Raw genomic sequence first — 21727 nt, forward strand, 5'->3', positions numbered from 1 at the left:
AGGTATACAAAATGATCAGAACCATTAATAGTAACTTCAGTTTAACATAAACCAAAATATTCACCCAAAGTTTTGAAATTCATATCACAGTCATCTTTTTATTCAACCAGAGGTCAGGTCATTAGTGTTAATGGCTGACCAAATTAGTGATTTTAACTTGCTTCATTTATGCTTGATAACTAGGGATGCACAGAATGCTTGTTTTTGTTTAGGTACTCAGCCAATTTGCCACATTTTCAGATATTTGGCTTTGGACAGATCACTAGAAAGATTTGATATTCAGCCCATTGAAGCAGAAAAATTCCTGTTACATGTGTCATAACACTCCTAACCAATCTGGAAAAGCCTCAAATTATCTTACATGATCATTCAAATAGAAAGTTTTTCACGATTAGTGAGCAAACTTATTCTGCATTACAATTTTTCAGATCTTTCAGCATATTCCTTGAAAGAGGTTTTTTTTTTCACAAGTTGGAAATATTTATTTCGAGAAACCAGACATATGCAACTCCAAAAAATGCTGAAATACTCATTTTCCTACATCCTAATTTATAGTGAATTCATTTTATTACATCCATAATTATTCTCAATATTTCACAATTTAAAATAAGTCCCGTTAATATTTTATGTTAAGTGACCCTTTTTATTAATGCATTGAGTAAGTTTTCTTAGCCTGAAACATCAGATGTCAAATTGACCAAATGTAAAAAATTTGAGGTAAAGTTCAGACGTTACCTTGCCAAAAACTGAGTAGCCTATATGAAGAAATAAGTGCAATATTTTTTCTGATTTTTATGCTGTATTTTTTTTTAAATATAACGTTCTCTCTGAAATTAAATGATAGTTTTACTATATAGAAATGGATCCATCTATATTTTATAGCCAAATGTAGAAAGAATGTAAAAATTTCAAAAATTTACCAGTGGGCTTATGAGAACAAGATCAGAATTAGAGTGACTTTAGCTTGCACTATTTAAACAACATGAACTGTCTATGTATTTATGTTTTATTAATGCATTGAGTAACTTTCCCTATTTGATGTCTGAAACACCAGACATCAAATATGCCAACTTAAAAAAATTTGAGGTAAAGTGCAGGAGTTACCTATCCAAAAACTGAGTGACCTAAAAGAGGTCATCCTGAATCATAGTAAATGACCCAAAATCAATACTAAACTCATTCAATGCTGTACCTAACCTGTGTCAGAAAGTTTAAATCATAAGTGATCTTAGTGAATGCATAATAAAATAATAAACTGTAGGGCTAAGAATATTTGTCTTGTATAATATAATACAATTTATAACATTACAGATACATCTATATTTCATGGCAAAATATAGAAACAAATGAAAGTAGAATGTAGAAAAAAAATTTCAAAACTTTCTAAATTTCAAAAAGTTTCTGTATTGGGTTCTGTATTGTATTTAGGGAAAGCAAAATTTGGTTTTCTTTTTTTATGAAAGAAGATCCAAAAAGTCTTCATTTTGGAAATGTAATATAAACATAAATAGGAAATATTAACACCCCAACTGGCCATAATGTCTATAGACATCCAGCAAAATCTGGATACGATTCTGTAACATCTATTGAATAACATGATAAGAGTACAATTTGGTATCACTATATTTCATCCCCCATGGCCGGTAGAGGGATTAAAGATACATGTGCTTATATTGTAGCTGTATGTGTGTGTGTGTGTAAACAAACTTGGAAGAGTTTCAAATAAAGAAGAGAGAACTTACAAGAATGCAATCCTCTCAGAGTTGCCTGAGCTTGCACTACTGAAGAAACCTTCCAAGTTTCTTAAGTAGTGCATGAAACATGGATTGATCTGTTTATTTTACAGTGCCAAAATGACTATATTTAGAATCTTTTTTGATAAAGAGTGCTTTACTGTTAAGCACTGACTGCTGTTCACTTTTGAAAATACAATTCTCTGAAGCAGAGTTTCTTTGGTATCAAATGAGGATTATTGTCATTTTGTTGAATATGGTCAAGGTGAATATATGGATGCCTTTTCAACATGCATCTTTTTAGTAGTGAAAGCCTAGGCAATTCCAATGCTGAGGATGGTATTCTCATAAGCTCTCCATTTGGTTTCAAAACTTTTCAAGTGTGTGTGTGTATTTTTATATGGTTAAATGATTAGGTGAAGTATTATTACATAAGTTTTTTAATAATTCTTCATTCTGTAATTTGGCTGAATTGCTGAATATTCAGCCAAAGCATAACTAAGTAAATTTTAAATGTTGCAAACTAAATTTAATAAAAAATGTTTTGAACAAAAAAAAACTCATTAAACATTGATACCAATTTTTAGTGTGTGTGTGCTTTGAAAACATTTATGAAATTTAATTCAGTATACTTTGGCTAAATTTCAAACTGAGTATTCAGTGCTTCCTTACCGATAACGATGAAAGAAAGAATTGTTACTTCTTTCATTCGTAATGTGGCAGTGATTTAGAAGATAGCTTATCATCAGCACCAGATACTTTTGGTATATACTGTTGACACAAATCTGAGAGGTACTTGAATATATCTTCTTACTAGACTGGTTGGCCAAGTGGATAATGTCTTTCTCTCCAATCTGTAGAGTGAGTTCAATTCATACTGTGGTATGGATGTTTGAGAACTTTAGGTAGTAGATGGTTCAATAATTGATATATCACCAGAAAAACTATAATTTCTGTGGGAGCACAATAGGCATTGCATTTGCACTCTCCCTCGTACTTTATTCAACTACTTCAGATCTCGCTTTCTGGTGATATATCAAGTATTGAACTATCTACTACCTAAAGTTCTCAAACATCCATACCACAGTATGAATTGAACTCACTCTATAGATTAGAAAGAAAGATATATTCAAGTGCCCCCCAGATTTGTATCAGCAGTATATACCAAAAGTATCTGGTGCTGATGATAAGTTTGCTATCTTCTAAATCACTGCTGCATTATGTTGGAACATTCCGAAACTACTTTCTTTTGAGAATGTAATCTGTTAGTTGTATTAGGTTGGTAGAAAATGGAAATGTAACATTAGATTTGTAAATGTTGATAATTTTCACCAATACAAAATTAATAACAAAAAAAACTCATGTACAAAGATTATTTAATAGTATAATTTTCGCCTGTGTGTCATAGGCATCTTTAGTACATTAAGCTCAAATTAAACAATAACTGACAATTCCAAAAAGCGCCACCTAAGTGGCTGGTGTAAGATAACTAAAAAGGTCAATAACTTTCCTAAAATAAAATAAATAAATAAATAAATGAAATAAAATAATAATAAAAAAAATCAATACAATAAAAAGTTAGGAAAGATTAGCTGATTTGTAAAGTACTATCGCCCATAAAGCCGTCAGATCTGTTTAAGTTAGGAGAATGAAGTAGAGTTTCACATGTTTCTTTATAAAGGCGTTCCATGAGAAACTGACTTTTGTGAAGAACTCTTGTCTTTCTCCAATGAACTCTGTGTCTAGTGAAGATGGCATGTTCTGCAAGTCCAGACTTTTCAGGTTTAAAGTATTCAATATAAGATTGGCGTCCTTCTAGCCGAATAGAGGCAGATCTTACCGTTTGTCCGAAATAAGATAATCCACAAGAGCACAGAATCTGGTAGACACCTGGATGATTAAGATGTGGAAGCTTGTCCTTAGGAGAAGTGAGAAAGGTGGAGATTTTTCTAAACGGTCGAAAGGCAACAAAAATATTCAGTGGGTTTAAAACTTTTGCTATACGTTCACTGATGCCTTGTACATAAGGGATAGTAATGTGCGTTATTTCTTCTGTGTTTGAAGAGGAAGACATTAAAACTACTCAAAGTTCTTTTAATGAAGCAATTCTTATAACCATTAGATAGAAAGGAAGAAGTTATATATTGTAGTTCTTTCTGTAAAAGATCGTCTGAAGAACCAGTGTTTTAATAGTTCTTGCCTTTTGAGTGGGATGGTGATGAGATTCCGCATGGATATAATGGCCTGTATGAGTCTTTTTTCTATAAACTGAGAAATGTAGGTTACCATCTGGTTGGCGAAGAATTAGAAGATCTAAAAGTCCAGCTGCTTATTTGATTCTACTTTTAGGGTAAACTTGATCCTAGGATTAAATGCGTTTAACTTAGTGAGAAATTGTTGAAGTTCATCCGAAGTGCCATTCCATACAGCAAAAATGTCATCGACATATCTGAACCAATGAGTAGGTCTGGGAGAAATGAGAAACATGGAATGAAGATCAAAAGAAAAAACTTAAAACCTTCTTCAGTCGTCCACCTAGATTGTATGGTCTTCCAAAAGTTCATAAACCAGGCATTCCGTTAAGACCAGTCATAGATTGTATAGGTTGCCCCACTTACAAAATCTCAAAATTTTTATCAAATTTAGTCTCCTCTTCAACTAGAAGAACTAATACTTACTTAAAAAATACTTTGGATTTCAAAAATAAAATTTCAGGTCTTCATTTGGACGTTTCCAATATCATGATCAGTTTAGATGTTGTTTCTTTATTTACAAATGTGCCTCTTTCAGAAAGTATTGACTACAACAGGAATTTCCTTCAGACATTGTAAAGGTATTTGATTTTGTAATAAATTCTGGTTATTTTTCCTTTAAAAATAAGTTGTATCAAAAAATTGAAGGAACAGCAATGGGTAATCCTCTCTCCTGCTATCTCCAATTTCTTTATGGAACATTTTGAACAACGTTTCTTTGAACAACATTTCTCCCAGACCTACTCATTGATTCAGATATGTCGATGACATTTTTGCTGTATGGAATGGCTCTTCGGATGAAATTCTCACTAAGTTAAACGCATTTCATCCTAGAATCAAGTTTACCCTAAAAGTAGAATCAAATAAGCAGCTAGCCTTTTTAGATCTTCTAATTCTTCGCCAACCAGATGGTAACCTACATTTCTCAGTTCATAGAAAGAAGACTCATACAGGCCATTATATCCATGCGGAATCTCATCACCATCCCAGTCAAAAGGCAAGAACTATTAAAACACTGGTTCATCGGACCCACTCCTTTTGTTCTTCAGACGATCTTTTACAGAAAGAACTACAATATATAACTTCTTCCGTTCTATTTAATGGTTATAAGAATTGCTTCATTAAAAGAACTTTGAGTAGTTTTAATGTCTTCCTCTTCAAACACGAGAAATAACGCACATTACTATCCCTTATGTACAAGGCATCAGTGAACGTATAGCAAAAGTTTTAAACCCACTGAATATTTTTGTTGCCTTTCGACCGTTTAGAAAAATCTCCACCTTTCTCACTTCTCCTAAGGACAAGCTTCCACATCTTAATCATCCAGGTGTCTACCAGATTCCGTGCTCTTGTGGATTATCTTATTTCGGACAAACGGTAAGATCTGCCTCTATTCGGCTAGAAGGACGCCAATCTTATATTGAATACTTTAAACCTGAAAAGTCTGGACTTGCAGAACATGCCATCTTCACTAGACACAGAGTTCATTGGAGAAAGACAAGAGTTCTTCACAAAAGTCAGTTTCTCATGGAACGCCTTTATAAAGAAACATGTGAAACTCTACTTCATTCTCCTAACTTAAACAGATCTGACGGCTAACGTCTATCCCCTTTATGGGAGATAGTACTTTACAAATCAGCTAATCTTTCCTAACTTTTTATTGTATTGATTTTTTTTATTATGATTTTTATTTTAATTTATTTATTTATTTATTATTTTTTTTTAAAATTTAATTTAATTTTTTTTTTAGGAAAGTTATTGACCTTTTTAGTTATCTTACACCAGCTACTTAGGTGGCGCTTTTTGGAATTGTCAGTTATTGTTTAATTTGAGCTTAATGTACTGAAGATTATAGGTGAAAATTATACTATTAAATAATCTTTGTACCTGAGTTTTTTCCGTTATTAATTTTGTATCGATATGTCTACTCACGGTATACCTCTTTTATAACTTAATTTTCACCAAGTAAATAACTTTTTTTTTTATTGTGCTAATCATTTATTAAATTTACTATTATGCATGAAATTCATAATACTAGGAGTTTGTCATATACTTTTGATGCAAGATGGAATATAGATCTATTTGCTTTGTTGACAATACAGAATACCCCTTTTATGTGGAAAAAGATGTGGATTTGGTTCTCAGCAATGATTTCAGGAACATTTATATACAGTAATCCCTCAATTAGTGTGCCTATACACATCTTAAAAATAAATGTTACAGATTTTAAAAAAAAATTTTATATACATTTTTATGGCTAACTATTTTAAAAACTCACTCACCAGAATTAAATAATTCAGTTACCGATTTAAAACATTTTACAAAGTTATTTTTAATAGCATACTACACTACTTCCATGTACACTATGTATACTATGTTCCAAATTTTTACCGCCAAAATTTGTCATCTGCTCTAGTACGCCCACAGATTCGAGACCCTTCAACACTTCTGCGCATGTCACAAAAAAAAGGAGAATCCATTCCGATAATAGGGTAATAGTCTGTCTTCTGGGATGAGTTGTTTATTATTACATGTCGGAAAATTAACTTATCTTTTATGAACATTGTAGTTTTTAAAGTGGTAACTATTTTGCTTGTATAACAGTTGGGAAATTTTATCTATAAATCACGTGATTTCGTGTGTTGGCGACCAATTCGTATGTCCTTTTTCTTTCTCCCCTTCAATGATAATGTCCAAGAGTTAATTAAATCTCATTCTGAAGAATTGAGTGATTCCGACCTGCTAAATTTAGATCCACAGCAGAAAGATCCCGAAGAATATGAAGAAAATTTAACCATTAATAGTCAGCCAAAAGAGATTTCACAGAAACAATTTGAAAATATTTTTCGTACAATTGAAGTTTTTAAACAGTGCAATGCTTAGAGGCTGACCCTGATGAAGAGAGAAGCGGTAAAATTTGCAGAAGAGTAGAAGAGTCAATAGGGCTATACCGTCGGTTGTATGAAAAAAAAAGAAACAAAATGCCTGCCAAATTACATTAGCTCAATTCTTTGTTACGAAGTAGAATAATAAAATTTATATTCTGATTATGTTTTATTGTCTTTCAGCTTCATGGTTTTCCTTTAACTAGGCCCTGGGACATACCTTAATTCTTTTATAAAAAAAATGAAGGTTCAAAAAGGAAATTTGAGGAACGAATTATACTTTTCCCCATAGGTTATTATATTCGATTTGTGTGTTTTCGATTAATGCACCTGTTTTAAAGAACACATTAAGTGCACTAATCAAGGGATTGCTGTATACGTCTATCAGCCAGTTGAGTTCATTGAATACCATTGTTGCAGTGATTTTCTTTCTAAAAACCTTTTTTCAGCATTTTTCGTAACAACTGTGAATGCTAAGTAGCATAAACTTAGCTTGTGACCTTAGGTGCCATTATTGTAAACTAAAAACTGCAACTATATGTTTTTCTAAAAATAGCAGGTAATAAATTAATTTTTTATTTTATTTATTTTTAATTTTATAAAAGAACATAAATATTGATAAACTTGCTGTCTTGGTTGTTTGAGTTGTTAGCATATCTGGTCTACAAACAGGCTGCTTTGAATCCTGCCATGGGTATGGATGCTTGTGATATTGTCTTTAGGTTTGAGATGAATTTCATCTCTCACATAAGGAGTTGCAGAAGGCACATAAAAAAAGTTTGAATACTTCATCATGTAAAAGTGAATGGTTAAAAATATGTTATAATTCATGAATGTTCATTTTAATTTTAGCTTAATGGTCCAGATATTCCGCTACAAAATGGATTAGATAGAGATGTATCAGTTGCTACACAGGGATTAGGAGAACTTACATTTCAAGAAGAAGATGAAGATCAGTATTATACGAAAGATTTGCCTGATCATGCTTGCAAGTATGTTTTTTGTATATTTAAATCATAATTAACATTTTAGTTATAATTTTGAGTAAATGTTTTTTTTAAGGTCTGCAACCATACTCATTAGGCTCTGTTACAATTTCGTAACTCTAGTTTCTGTAAAAATGGATGTATCCATTTTGTTATCCCTCGGAGTCATTTAAAATTTAAACTTTCTTATTCCTAATATTTTAAAAGTTTTCATCGTTATCATCATAATCAAATTACTGACATGTGCCCTCAGGAGCATACAGGATATTATGATAGTACTACATAATTGAAAAGTTAGTAATGGTGTAATTTTGTCAAGACTAATATTACTAGATCTTACATTTCTATCTTCTTAAAGCACTTCTTGCTGTTTCAATCTGCCTAGATCTCAGTCTTCCTCTGTCTTTTTCATGTTATCATGCGAAGAATGCTTGTTTTGGTAGCCTTTCATCTCCCATTCTGTTTAAGTGACCATACCACCTGAGATTAGCTTTGGTTACATATTCCTGAACATTAACAATGTTCAATTCTTTCCTCATACCCTCAGTTTTAGTATGATGCTGCCATCTGTTCACTCTCCTAATCTTTCTCAAGACTTATCTGTCTTTTCATTGTGTCAGCTGCCATCTCTAATGTCTGAATGTCTGAAAAAATTCCTCCACGCCTTCTTTAGCAGAACCTTATATTGGTCCATAGGCACAAATAAGTGTCATTTTCCAGTTCCCATTCAGATATTTGCTCACATCACTCTACTTGATATTGCCTGTCCCTGAGACCTCCAGGGAGTCGAGGACTTATAGAGGCTATACATCACCCAAACCATCTGTCATACCTTCCCCTTCAACTCATCACACTAGATGCACTCACTACTTCAATAGGCCAACTATTACTCACTCACTGTTCTGTGAGAGAAAAATCTAGCTTTTATTCCTTTCTTAAATACAAACAAACTTAACTTCCATGGATGCCCCTGTATTTTCTCTCTCTCTCCACCTTTCATATAATGAAAAATTTCATCAGTTGATATCCTATAACAACTCCTCTTTCTCCTGCCAGTCTGTAGACCACGTATTCACAATATGTCGTTATAATCTAAATTCCATAATCATTATAGCTCTTCTTTGACCCTTTCTACAGCTTCTTTACCTCCTTCCCCAGGGACTTGAGTTTTTTTGGCAGGGGGAGGGGAGGGATAAGGGAGAATTTAACTAGGCCATGCCCCAGTTCATGAAATTCTGCTATGTTGTACCATAATTTATATTATGGCTTTTTTATTACATTTTCCTTTAATTGTAATTTCACAGGCTCATCAGATCTTATTATTATTAAGAGAGACTTCCAGGGAGTGAGGCCACTACTACAAGCACCAGCTATCATACTTATTCTTGAATTCATTCACACTGCTTGCACTCACAACATCTAATGGCAATCCATTCCAGTATCACACACCAACCTATGAGAGAAAAATCTATGCTTCACCCCCTTCTTAGTGGCATTCATTCTCAGCTTCCAAGGATGCCCTCTTGTCCTTTCCATACCCCCCATCAATTGAAAATCTTTATGACCCTTTCAGAAGTTTGTATATCTCAATCACATCAACCCTCTTTCTCCTGTTTGCTAGCATCTGCAGTATACAAATTCTCAATATGTCTTCATAATCAGTATTCCACAATCCTGATATTATTTTTACCATTCTCCTCTGCACTCTCTCTCCAATATATCAGAATTGCAAAGGAAACCAGGAGACCAGACCTGTGCACAATAGTCCAAGTGAGATCTTATCAAGGCTTTGTAAAGAGGCAAAATGACTTCTTTATCTTTATATGTGAATGTTTGTTTCAGCATACAATTATCTTTTGAGTTGTATTGCAATCTTTGCTACATGGTCCCTGAACTTCAACTTCCTATATACTAACACTCCATGATCACTAACCTCATCAGTTTCTTCAAGCATAATCCTACCAATATAAAACGACATTGGATATCTAAACACTCCAAAGTGAATGACTTGACATTTACTGACATTCATTTTCCCATGCCAACAAGTCTGGCCTATTCAAATCATTCTGCAAGTACTGCATATCAGCAGCATTCCTGATTATTCTACCTATCTCTGCATCATCATTGGCAAATAGCTGTATGTCACTTGTCAAATCCTTCCCAATATCATTAAATCACAGTTTAAAATTCATTAAATTAAATTGAATAACAGTGGACCAAGCACTGATCCTTGCGGTACACCACTTGTTACCTTAAATCTTGCAGACTCACATCCCCCATATACCACTTTTTGATATCTGTCAGTCCGTCATCCTCTTTCTTATCCACACTAATATTCTATAATCCAAACCCATACTCTCCAATTTATGCGACAGTCTACCATGTGTATTCTGTCAAAAGTCTTAGCAAAATCCAAAAATATCATGATGTATCCATTTCCCTTGTCTAGTTCAGTGGTAACATTGTTATAGAATGTGAGCAAGTTTCTAAAACCTGACCTTCCCTTAGTTAACCTGTGTTGCTAATTGCAAAGTACAGACTCACTATCGATGCGTTTCTGAATGCGAGCCCTATCAGTTTCTTTTCATACTCAGACTTTGCTTTCTGTACAACAGTTGTGACTATTCTAGTTCTAGCCTTCTGCTTATAATTTTCATAACAGACATCATCCTTGAGTAACAGTATTCCTTCTACCTCATCCTTTTCTTACGAATCTCTTGCATAATAAGATTACACATCCATTTGACCCCTACCTTATTTATTCTTTGAACTCTCAGGACACTCTAATATTGCATTATTTAAGTATTGTTTAAATGCTTCCCATACGCTGTCGATATTCTTCCCATCAATCAACCTATCCTATTCCACTGAACTCAGTATACTCCTCAGTTGGTCACAATTTCTTCTTTGTAGTTCAGCATTTAATATTTTCTGAATAGAACAATTCATAAACTTAGTCACTTCTGAAGTGAGTGTTGCATGATCACTGTCACCAACCGGAGGCAGAATAGTTCTCTTTAACTGAAAAGCCCTCTGACACTGTAAAGAATCTAATATTCTTTGACCTTGAATTCCTTCTGTCACATGCTGCTTGAGGAAGTTGTTTCTCACCATCTCGATAAATGCATTTTCATGCTTCTCGTGAGATTCTACTGCTACCCAACCAATATTTGGATAGTTAAAGTCTTCCATTATGATTACTCTTTTTGCGCTCATGTTGTCTATTTGATGATGCATTTCTTTATCACTAGCAAACCAATCTACCAGGTCTGTAACAACACCCCACTATGTAATTGATCTTGTTAGATTCCACTTCACACTAGATCACTTCAAATTCATTGCACATGAAATACTAATAGTAGTACTACAATCATAGTACAATCATACTAAACTGAATTCAAGTCATCAGATATCATTAGCAGCGCACACCCCCTCCTATCCTCTCTGTCCTTCTTAAAAATAGTTTATATCCTTTACACTCTATCACTTAGTATGTCTGATTCTGATAGACAGATCTCACTAATGCATTATCTGAGATTCCAACATATTGACTAAGGCAACAAACTCTATCCCTTTGTTTCTGATAGTCCTAGCATTTGTGTACAGACATAATGATCTACCTGTATGTTCTTTTGTATACTCTTGTCTGTAGTTGTAGTCTTATCTGTAAGTTGTCCAACTTGCAGATCTCCATTCTTCTCTAGTGCCTTATACATGTTGACATCTTTGCACACGTTTTGATGGTCCGAACCAGATGAACACAAAGTCAAAATCATTCTTTTCTCGTTGACATTTCCATGACAAAGCCCATTCACATCATTAACAAAGTTATATAACATTGTCGATCTTACACTTACATTCTCACTATTCCTTCCTTTATAATTTAGTTTCCCTGACTCTGTGTTAGGTCTCATGCTAGGTATTAGTTTTTCTAGACTCCTGATACCAAACTCATTCAGGTTTGGGCCGTCCCTCTTATACAAATCCAATATTCCCTCAAACTCACTCCACACATCCAAAAACTTGCATCCATTGCTTCTACACAGCCTACGCATCAAATCGTTTGCCATCATAACCCTTCTTCTTAATTCATTTCTATCATATCAAGGTAAAATGCTGATGATTTTCACCTTCTCACTCTTCACTCTCGCCTCTTCCAACAACCCCTTCATGTCCTCTCTCATACTGAACTTATCGCATTAAGTCATTAGTACCTACTACAATTACAATTTTGTTTTCTGGTTTTGAATTGCTTCCTTTATATTCTTAATTTTTATGCTAGGATAACTTCCTTTAACAGGAAGTTATAACTTTCATCAATGGCATGTTTTATTATAGTCACCATACCAAATAACATCTTTCTTTTTATCTGATTTCCAATATTTCCTGACTTATCTGTTTTCATTCTTTGTTGTTTCTTATTTTTTGCTGCTTAATTTTATTTTTCTTCCTATGCTCATTAAACGTCTCTCGACTTTTTGTAATTCCCGCGTTGTCTCTCTGATGATCTGCTTTAAATTTGCTATTTTGGAGGTTAGTTCATTTTCATTAACCTTCTCCACAGCTCCAATAACCTCTTTAGTGAGCTATCCTTCTTGTTCTTAGTGTAGTGCTCTTTTTAGCATTACTATTCTTGTGCTTTTTTGGCGCTATTTTAAACTTATACTTATTGTTGAAATATCTTAATAAAATATGCTATAAAATACTAAAAACACTAAAATCTACACTAATATACTATAAAACACTGATTTTCTAAGGAAAAAATACAATAAAACAGACAAAAAATCACCAATTTTATATGAGTTCTAAATTCACCAACCAACAACAATGCATCCTCCTATATATAATTTCTTCATAAAACGTTTTATGCACGTTGGTTGTTCTGAAACTTTTACAATGTGCGGTAAACACAAAATGCCTAACTAATCATTAGCCCACCTGGTTCTAACATACTGTAGGTTTTCAATTTTTCATGGGTCGTGGTGGATTTTACCTTGGACTGCTTTGACACGCTTGGAGAGTGAATCAGGACTTTCATAATAATTAGAGGGGGGAGGGATTTCCTGTAGAGTGGGAAATGTACACATTCCAGCGAAGATTATTTCATATAATCACTTAGGGTGGGTGTTGTGGAACAGTAAAAAAAAAAAAACAATATGCTAAAGAAAGCATCAGTAAAAAGAAAGAGGTGAGAGGGATAAAACTGTAGAACTGTTTCTTTACTGATTTGTTTAGGAAATAAGTAGGCAAAGAAGAATCAATGATCAGTATCAATTTAGTCTAAATAGGCTTTGCCAAAATCATATTTTTATCACAATGACAAACAGTCGGGAAGTTATGAGAATATAATATTATATATAATAATATTAACATATAATATAATAAGAAAATAAGCAACATTGATCTTGAAAAGTAATATAAGATATCTAGGAAACACTTTAAAATTCTGTGTAGCTTAAATGGAACCATATATAGTTTATACTTCATCTTCAAATCAGCAATCAGAAAATTGAACGGTTCACAGGGACATTGCTGTATGTATCTCACATCTAAGACATTTGTACTATCGCCATTGTTAGTTTATAATTTATAATTAATTAAATTATTAAGAGTTTATAATGATTACATTATTAAAAAAAGCAATATTAAACCCAGTGTTGGTGCTCACTGATTGTCGTTCATGTATTGGTTTAATAGGGAGGAACAATGATAATTACTCATTTATTTCATTAGGTGTTAATTAAATATATACCAATTGCTGTAGTGACTTTTAAACTTCATTCCTTTTAGAATCCAGGAAATGATTTGACTCAAAACCAAATAAAAAAAATAATATTTAATGAAACTGAAAACTATGTACATTGTAAATAAAATTAAATTATTAACTATAAAACTAATTGGATCCGAGGCCTTCTAAAATAAAATTATACTTTAGAGATTTCCTTTATCTTTAAAGAATAAAAATTATTCTCTCACTGACTCATTCTATTACTGGTTTGATTGACATGTAATTACTTGTGTCTGTCAGACTGAACATTGTTTTTTACAACAAATTCCTACAGAACAATAAATGTTCACTAGAGTCAATTCTTTATCAGGCCTTTTCTCAAAATACAAAACTTATTAACTTCCATGTGACTATGCAGTGCGTTCTTATTTTAGCACATATTGTTTCTTACCATTAGGTTTCAGGTTGGCAGGAAAAAGACCCAGAGGAAGGCCAAGATATAGGTGGATTGATACAGTAAAAATTGCCTTAGAATACAGAAATATAAGATCTGATAATGTTGACAGATATCAGATTGATTTGGAGGAAAATTGTTGATAGGCAGTTAGTAATGATGTAAGTTCTTCATACATCATGTACATTCCTCAAGGGTACATATCAGGAATATGATGATGATGATGTTTTTTTTACCCTTTCACTGGAGTATAAATATTCTTACTTCAGGTAGTTTTATTACAAGATGCACAAATCATAAATTCATTACCAGACAAAAGAAAGTTTATTTTAGAAAGAGATTGTCTATTTAATATCTCCTTTTATTACTATTCACTTGTTGACAATCTTAACTTTTTTAATCTAAGGATCCCATGCTAAGATTCCCTTTTAATTTATTCTGACAAATTTTCCAAAAACTTCCCTAAAAAACACAATTCTCTGGTCTGTGGTTTCAAAACTTCCCTTCTCTCTCTCTCTCTCTGGCAGTTGTCAATCACCTATCAGCAAGCACTTAATGAGCATGCACACTTGTTCAGTTAAGCGGTAAGCAAGAGTTAGTAATGGCTGACATGATGTTATTATCAAAAAAAGCGAATACCTTTACGATGAACAACAGATATCACTATATGCTTAATTGTGAATTACAATACAGAACCATTTGAAATTATTAATTATCAGATATCTGGTAAATATAATAAATCTCGCATACTTGGCATTTTATTTTAACATAAATATCAATTCTTATCAAGCAAATGCCGGCCTGACTGGCTGAGTGGTTAGCATATCCGCTCTCCAGCCTTTTGGCTGGAGAGCGATGTTTTTGTGATTGTCTGTGGAAATACTAGTGGTGGTGGTTGGCGGTGTAGTTGTTGGATTGAGTAGTGGAGACGGAGTTGTAGAGCAGGTGCCCTCCATTGATGAGTTCTTGAGCTCCCTGGAGGTGTCAAATAATAATAATAAAATTCTAATGTAGAGAAACAATTATAAAAAGATTCATAATTATAAATTATGACTATTTTACTATTGCCATCATTTATTGATTTAATAGAAAGAAGCAATAATAGTAATAATCGTTTTATTTCTTTATTGCAGCAATATTTTTCCTTTAGTCTTATTTTCACATCTCTGATGATAATAAAATTCTTTATGACCAAGATGAAATATTGACTTAATTAGATGACTGCTTCTTTCCATTAAACAAAACCACAAGAGAGATGAAGCCTGATATACAAATCTACTTCAATTCCTCAAGAATCTCAACCAGATTAAATAATTGCTGGTATAGATTTACTGTGTAAATCAAGAATAAAATCTGAATTGTGAAAATTGAGAAAAATTGAAAATGTCACCTGCATTCTATGAACTTATAGAACAGGTTACACATTTTAGCTATTTAGGCACAATTTTTAGTGAAGATGACAAATGAAATATGGAAATAGGTAATAGATTAAGTAAGGCTGGTGTATATATACGGAGACCGTTCAATAAGTTATAAGACTATATTTATACAGAAAACAGATTACCTTTTAATCGTCATCGTTTACATGTTCTTTTTCGAAGTAACTACCACGAGACGCGATGCATTTGTCTCAACGTTGCATCCACTTCTTAAACACATGTGAAAGTCCGTTTTTTGAGAGTTCTTTCAAAACCTCCTCTGCAGCTTTTACACATGCTTTGTTGCTTTCGAAATGGCGGCCTCTTAGTGGTTTCTTGAGCTGAGGAAACAGCTAGAAATCGCACAGTGCGAGATCAGGACTGTATGGAGGGTGTGGTAGGATATCTATGTTGTTCTTCTGCAAAACGTCCACTACACAACCAGCAATATATGGCCTTGCATTATCGTGATGCAATAAGAAGCCATTCTTCAGCAATGGACGCTTCCTTTTGACATGCTGTACCATTGTCCGTAAAACATCTGCATAGTATAAGCCGTTTACAGTATTCCCGGGTTCTACAGCGTGTTGGTAAACAATGCCTTCGTAGTCAAAAAACATTATGGTCATAACTTACCACCGATTTTACAGTTTTTGCTTTCTTGGGGGTAGGCGAAGACAGATGCTTCCATTTACTGCTTTGTTGTTTCATTGTAGGGTCATAGTGATACAACCAAGCTTCATCTGCTGTAATGATGCATTTTAAGAAGTTGTCGCCATCTTGTTCCAGTCTTTCTTTCCGTTCTGTGCACACATCCACTCGATGCTGCATTTGCTCCGGTGTCAAGAGTTTGGGAATCCATCGGGCGCAAACACGTTTCAGTCCCAAATGTTCAGCCATGATTGAGTGAACACTTCCCACAGAAATATTCAGGATAACATGCAGCTGGCGTGCTGTAATTCTGCGATCTTCCTTGATGATAATTGCTGCTGTGTTGATCATTGTCTCTGTGATGGATGTTGAAGGTCTTCCCTCACGTTCAAGATCTTCCACATTTTGCCTTCCTTCCTTAAAAGTTTTATGCCAGCGAAAAACACTTGCCCTCGACATTGCTTCATCGTGGAAAGTGTCGCGTATCATCTTAAAAGTGTCTGATGCCGATTTTTGCAAATGCACACAAAATTTAATCGCATAACGCTGTTCCAAGGGCGCTTCCATTTCAACGACTGGTCGCGGCTCGTAGGTGCGCCAAAACAAGCTTGCGTTTAGTCACGTGGCACTCTGGCACATTAGCCTGTATACGCCATCTATGAACCTCTTTTGTTAATAGACAGCAACATTTCTTTATTCCACAGAAATTAATATTGTGATGAGTGGTTTCACGACAGTAAAATTAGTCTTATTACTTATTGAACAGCCCTCGTATGTGTATATATATATATATATATATATGCTGGCTTGTCAGCAATAAAAACAACATTGTTCAAGCCAGTCTTAACATGTGGATTCAAGGCTGGGATAGAAATAAATTGGCAATTACAGATATAAAATCTTTGAGAAAAAAAATTAGGTGACTAAATAGAGATAGCATCATGATAGAACCATATTAAAAAATAACACTGTCAAAAAGAAGTACTTGATATTATTAATATGCAAAAATTTGTAAGTTGAGCTAATTTAAGATGGTATAGTTACTTAAAGAGAATGGGAGATGAAATTTTAATTGTTTATTTAAAGCAAGAATGACATGAAAAAGATATAGTGGGAAATTAATATAAGTTGATCAGAAGCTGGTCATGAAATCTTATGTTAGAATGTCATATTATCTGATATGCTGCTTTCAGGGTATTCACTAGAAAATAATTGTCATTGTCATGGAGATCACCACAGTGCTTATTGCTATTTATTAAATGTCTTGAAGCTTTTGAAAAAAGTTCCATTTTATGTTCTTTATTTGAGGTTCCTGCATTATCTGTTTACCGTATCTACAGTGCCAAAATAATTAGTGTGTTAGAGATTTCCTTCCCTTTCATAGGTGGAGATTGAAAAAAAAAAAAACATTATAGTAAACTTCTTCACTGCAATCTCATTCCTCTCAACCACTTCATGACAACCATAGGATAGGGACTACATACATGAACGCATGTTTGTTCACACTTAGTTGGCATATATGACCTAATTAGGATGTCTAGTTTGAGAATAAATGCAAATATCATGCAAAAAAAAAAATGCAAATATCATGTGATCTCTCATCACATGATATTTGCATGTTTTGAAGTAATGAGTGTTTTACCATTACATTTTCTGATGTCAGTTATTGGCATGGTGAGCCTTAATTTCTTTATGCTTTTGGATAGCATATGTATTTTTTAATATTTACATCTCAGGTGAGGAGAAGATCTTCATACTCTGAATTGGTTGCATTTAAGATATTATTCACAAGTTACAATTGTATGTATTCTAGGATGTTTGACATGAAGAAATTTTTGGGTAGATTCATTCATGTTAAGAACTATTATAATAATGCCAGGATGCAGTTAGTGTATTTTATATCTTTATATATAGCTAAAGATATAAAATACTTTCAGAAGTATAGTAACTTTAGACATGTGTTTTCTTCGTATATTCAGTAAATTTATTGTAAGCTGAATTTTTTATATAGATTGATTATATTTTATAAACCTTAAGTTTGTACAAAATACTGTGTAAAACTAGCTAAACAAAAGTCATGAGAAGACTTTGGCAAGAACATAGAAAATAAATATCAAGAAGGTGGTATTCTAGAGGTTGTTAAAGATGCTTAGAGGAAAGAGTGCTGTAAAAGGAGTTACAGATGATAAAGTGACCTGAAAACTGGAGAAAAAGATATCCTCGAAGTCTGGAGTAATTACTTCGAAAAATTGTAAATAAAACAAGCAGTGATAGCACAGTGGTAAAAAACACTCAACAGGCATACAATCAGAAATACATATTCATACTCGAAGTAGAAAAAGCCATCAAAGGCTTGAAATGTGGAAAGGCAGCAGGAGTAGATGATATTCGACCAGAAATGCTGAAGTATGGTGGTATAAGAGTCTTACAGTGGCTGCACTGCAAAGTTCAGAAAGCCTGGACAGAGGGACGAATTCCCGATGATTGGAGTAGAGCTCTCATAGTACCCATATATAAAAAGGGAAATAAAACTGAATGTGAGAATTATTTCCTATTTCCCTACTAAGTGTTCCTGGCAATATACTTGAGAAACGGTTGAGAAGAATTGTGGGAAAAAAGTCTGGTGAAGAACAAGCTGGATTCAGGCCAAATAGAGGCTGTCAGAATCAGATCTTCACTTGAAGACAAATTGTTGAGAAAGCATGGGAATATAACAAAGATCTGTATTTAAGTTTTGTCGATCTGGAAAAGGCATATGACAAGATGCCAAGAGAAAAGCTATTCAATATGCTACAGTTATATGGTGTAAATGGGGAATTATATCAAGCAATACTTGGTCTTTATTTGAGTTGTAAGTCACCAGATAGGATTGAAGGAAGTACAGGAAGATGGTTTAGTGTTAAATCTGGTGTGAGACAAGGATGTACATTATCCTCTCTGTTATTCATTATCTATATGGATCACATTATGAAGGAAAGTGGTATTAAACATGATATCAGAATTGGAGATGTTAATGTCAGCTCTTGGCTTTATGCGGACGATGGCATACCTCTAAATAAATCCGCTACAAGTTTGCAAGATTCTCTGACTAAATTGAATAGCTGTTGTAATAGATATGGTATGAAGGTCAGTAATAAAAAGACAAAGACAATGAAAATAGGTAGAAACGTTGAAAATGTCAACTGTGTTGTGAACGGAGAACCTGAGGAATAAGTAAAACATTTCAGCTACTTAGGCATGATTTTTAGTGAAGATGGTAAATTAAATATGGAAATAGACAACAGAATCAACAAAGCTGGTATCATAGGAAGTCAATTGAATAAATTCATATGGAATAAGAGAGAAATTAGTCGGAACACTAAATTAGCTGTATACAAGACAGTGTTCAAACTGTTTTAACTTATGGATCTGAGAGCTGAGTCAGAAGTAAAACACTTGACCAAAGACTAGAGACCGCAGATATGAAAGACCTGAGAAAGATTACAGGCGTGAACAGATGGCATCAATGGCAATATCATATTAAAAACGAGGATATTAGGAAAGAAATTGACTTTGTCAGCATCCAGGAATGCATTAGCAGAGCTAATCTCAGGTGGTATGGTCACTTGAACAGAATGATCAAGGAAAGATTAGCAAAACAAGTGTTCTCTGTCAGGTTGGCAGGAAAATGACTCAGAGGAAGACCAAGATGTAGGCGGATTGATACAGTACAATGTGCCTTAGACGATAGAAATATAAGATCTGATAATGTTGGAGTCTTGACAAGTAACAGACTGATTGGGAGGAAAATTGTAGATAGGAAGTTAGTAATGATGTAAATTTTTCATGTAGTACTATCATATTGTAAAAATAATCATAATTTAAAATTCTGAATATTTTTACGTATTGTTTATGTTAGAATGTTTATTAGTTTTAGTTTCATAACACGCATTGTTGGCACTTGCGATGTGCCCGTTATTGAAATTGTTTTGTCAAAAATGATATGTAGAGCAGTTAAAAATTTATGCACTTACCAGATTTGAATAGTTGTGTTACTTTAAAGGAATTTTATTGTAGTTTAAAATTATCAAAAGTTGTGTTTTATGAAGACATTCTCTTGTCGCTAACGAAGACAATGTGCCAGCCATTACACCTAGTTTCTCGCTTGCCATTTTCAAGCATTGCGCATGCTCGTCGAGAAGTTTGGTGTGTGATTGACAGCTGACAAGACTTCATTCAGTATCTGAGTAACAGAAATAAACAAGATCAGAAGGAATTTAGAACACAGGCTGGTAGATATTTAGATTCAACTGAACTTAACTTTTTATGTGACATTCGGAGGAAAATTAATAGTATATTCCAAAAAAGGGATCGTGGAATTATTAAGTTTTAATGTGGAACAAGTATGTGGATAAATAAAAGAAAATAATTGCTATATGCATTTTAAATGGAATATTGATGGAAACACTAATTGGAAGATTTATAGGAGATTCCGAAAAGGAAATCGTAGAACTGTAAGTTTTTTAATTGGAAGAGTTAAGACTGTCAATAAGCATTTAGTGAATAAAAGAAGAATTTGCTATTTACGTTCTAGAAGAATGTTTGAGAAAACTGATTAGGAAGTTTCATCTTAGATCTGACTATTATTTCTACTGAAGAAAAGAGACAGAATTAAGTTCGGAAGAATTAATGTGTGTTACATAAGTGATGAGAAAGGATCCTGTGAAAGTGAAGAATAAAGTCATATATCTTCACAGAGAGAGAAACTATGAACATTTTGTCATTGTGCAAACAAAGTGTTTAGTTTAGTGTTAATTGTAAGTTTATTTTTAAAAGGCCTTGGATCCAATTAATTTGTAGTTAGTTATGTAATATTTGTTTTAAGTGTATATATATTGCTTTTGTTATATTAAATGTGTTTATTTTGTATTTTGGTCTTGAGTCAGTGATTTATTTGGATTCTGAAAGAAATGGTAAAAAAGAGGTCATTGCATCAATGCATATAATATATAGGTACACTCGGAATTAAAAAAATAATTGTTAGAAACAGATCATCTCTATGGTAGGATTAATATTATGATAATATCCTTTCAATATAAACCTTATATATTAACAATATCCTGTACATCCCTTGAGGGTATATGTCAGGAATTTGATGATGATGAAGTTTGTCCAAAAATTAATCCTTTTACAAACAGACAGGCTAGCTATAAGCATTTACCTTTGCTGCTCTTCAAAGGGGCAAAGTATATTACCAAAATGTCTTCTGTAATATCCAAAGATAACACTAATGCCAGTCTTCATTACCACTACTTTACAGTCATAAAATAATCATTTACATATAGAACTATGAATATGCCACTTCAGCACTAATAGTAATACCCTTCTGAAATGTTTTTTCTATTATATACTTGCAGATACTGCGGAATTCATGATCCAAGTTGTGTTGTACAGTGTAATATTTGCAAAAGGTGGTTTTGTAATGGAAGAGGCAATACATCCGGGAGGTAAATTTCTTATTTTAATTATCACATAAATTACGTTTTAATTGGAAACTTCTCTTTATTTAGTATACAACATAGAGATTTTTATATTCATGTATTTATCAACATAAGGTCTAGACTTGCACTTATTTCTTATA

At 33.3% G+C, this 21727-nt stretch overlaps 1 protein-coding gene across 1 annotated transcript in view; it reads left to right on the forward strand.

Moving 5' to 3' along the window:
- Upf1 (Upf1 RNA helicase) overlaps positions 1-21727 on the forward strand; it is a 230831-nt gene that overhangs the window by 28030 nt on the left and 181074 nt on the right. The window contains exons 2-3 of the mRNA XM_090414072.1: positions 7723-7862; positions 21504-21593. Of these exons, the coding sequence (XP_090270198.1) occupies positions 7723-7862; positions 21504-21593 (230 nt within the window). The remainder of the gene's footprint in view (positions 1-7722; positions 7863-21503; positions 21594-21727) is intronic.

This window comes from Typopeltis vanoorti, chromosome 24 (genome assembly GCF_054136105.1).
Source record: "Typopeltis vanoorti isolate ZY-2024b chromosome 24, IOZ_Tvanoo_1.0, whole genome shotgun sequence".
NCBI lineage: Eukaryota > Metazoa > Arthropoda > Arachnida > Uropygi > Thelyphonidae > Typopeltis > Typopeltis vanoorti.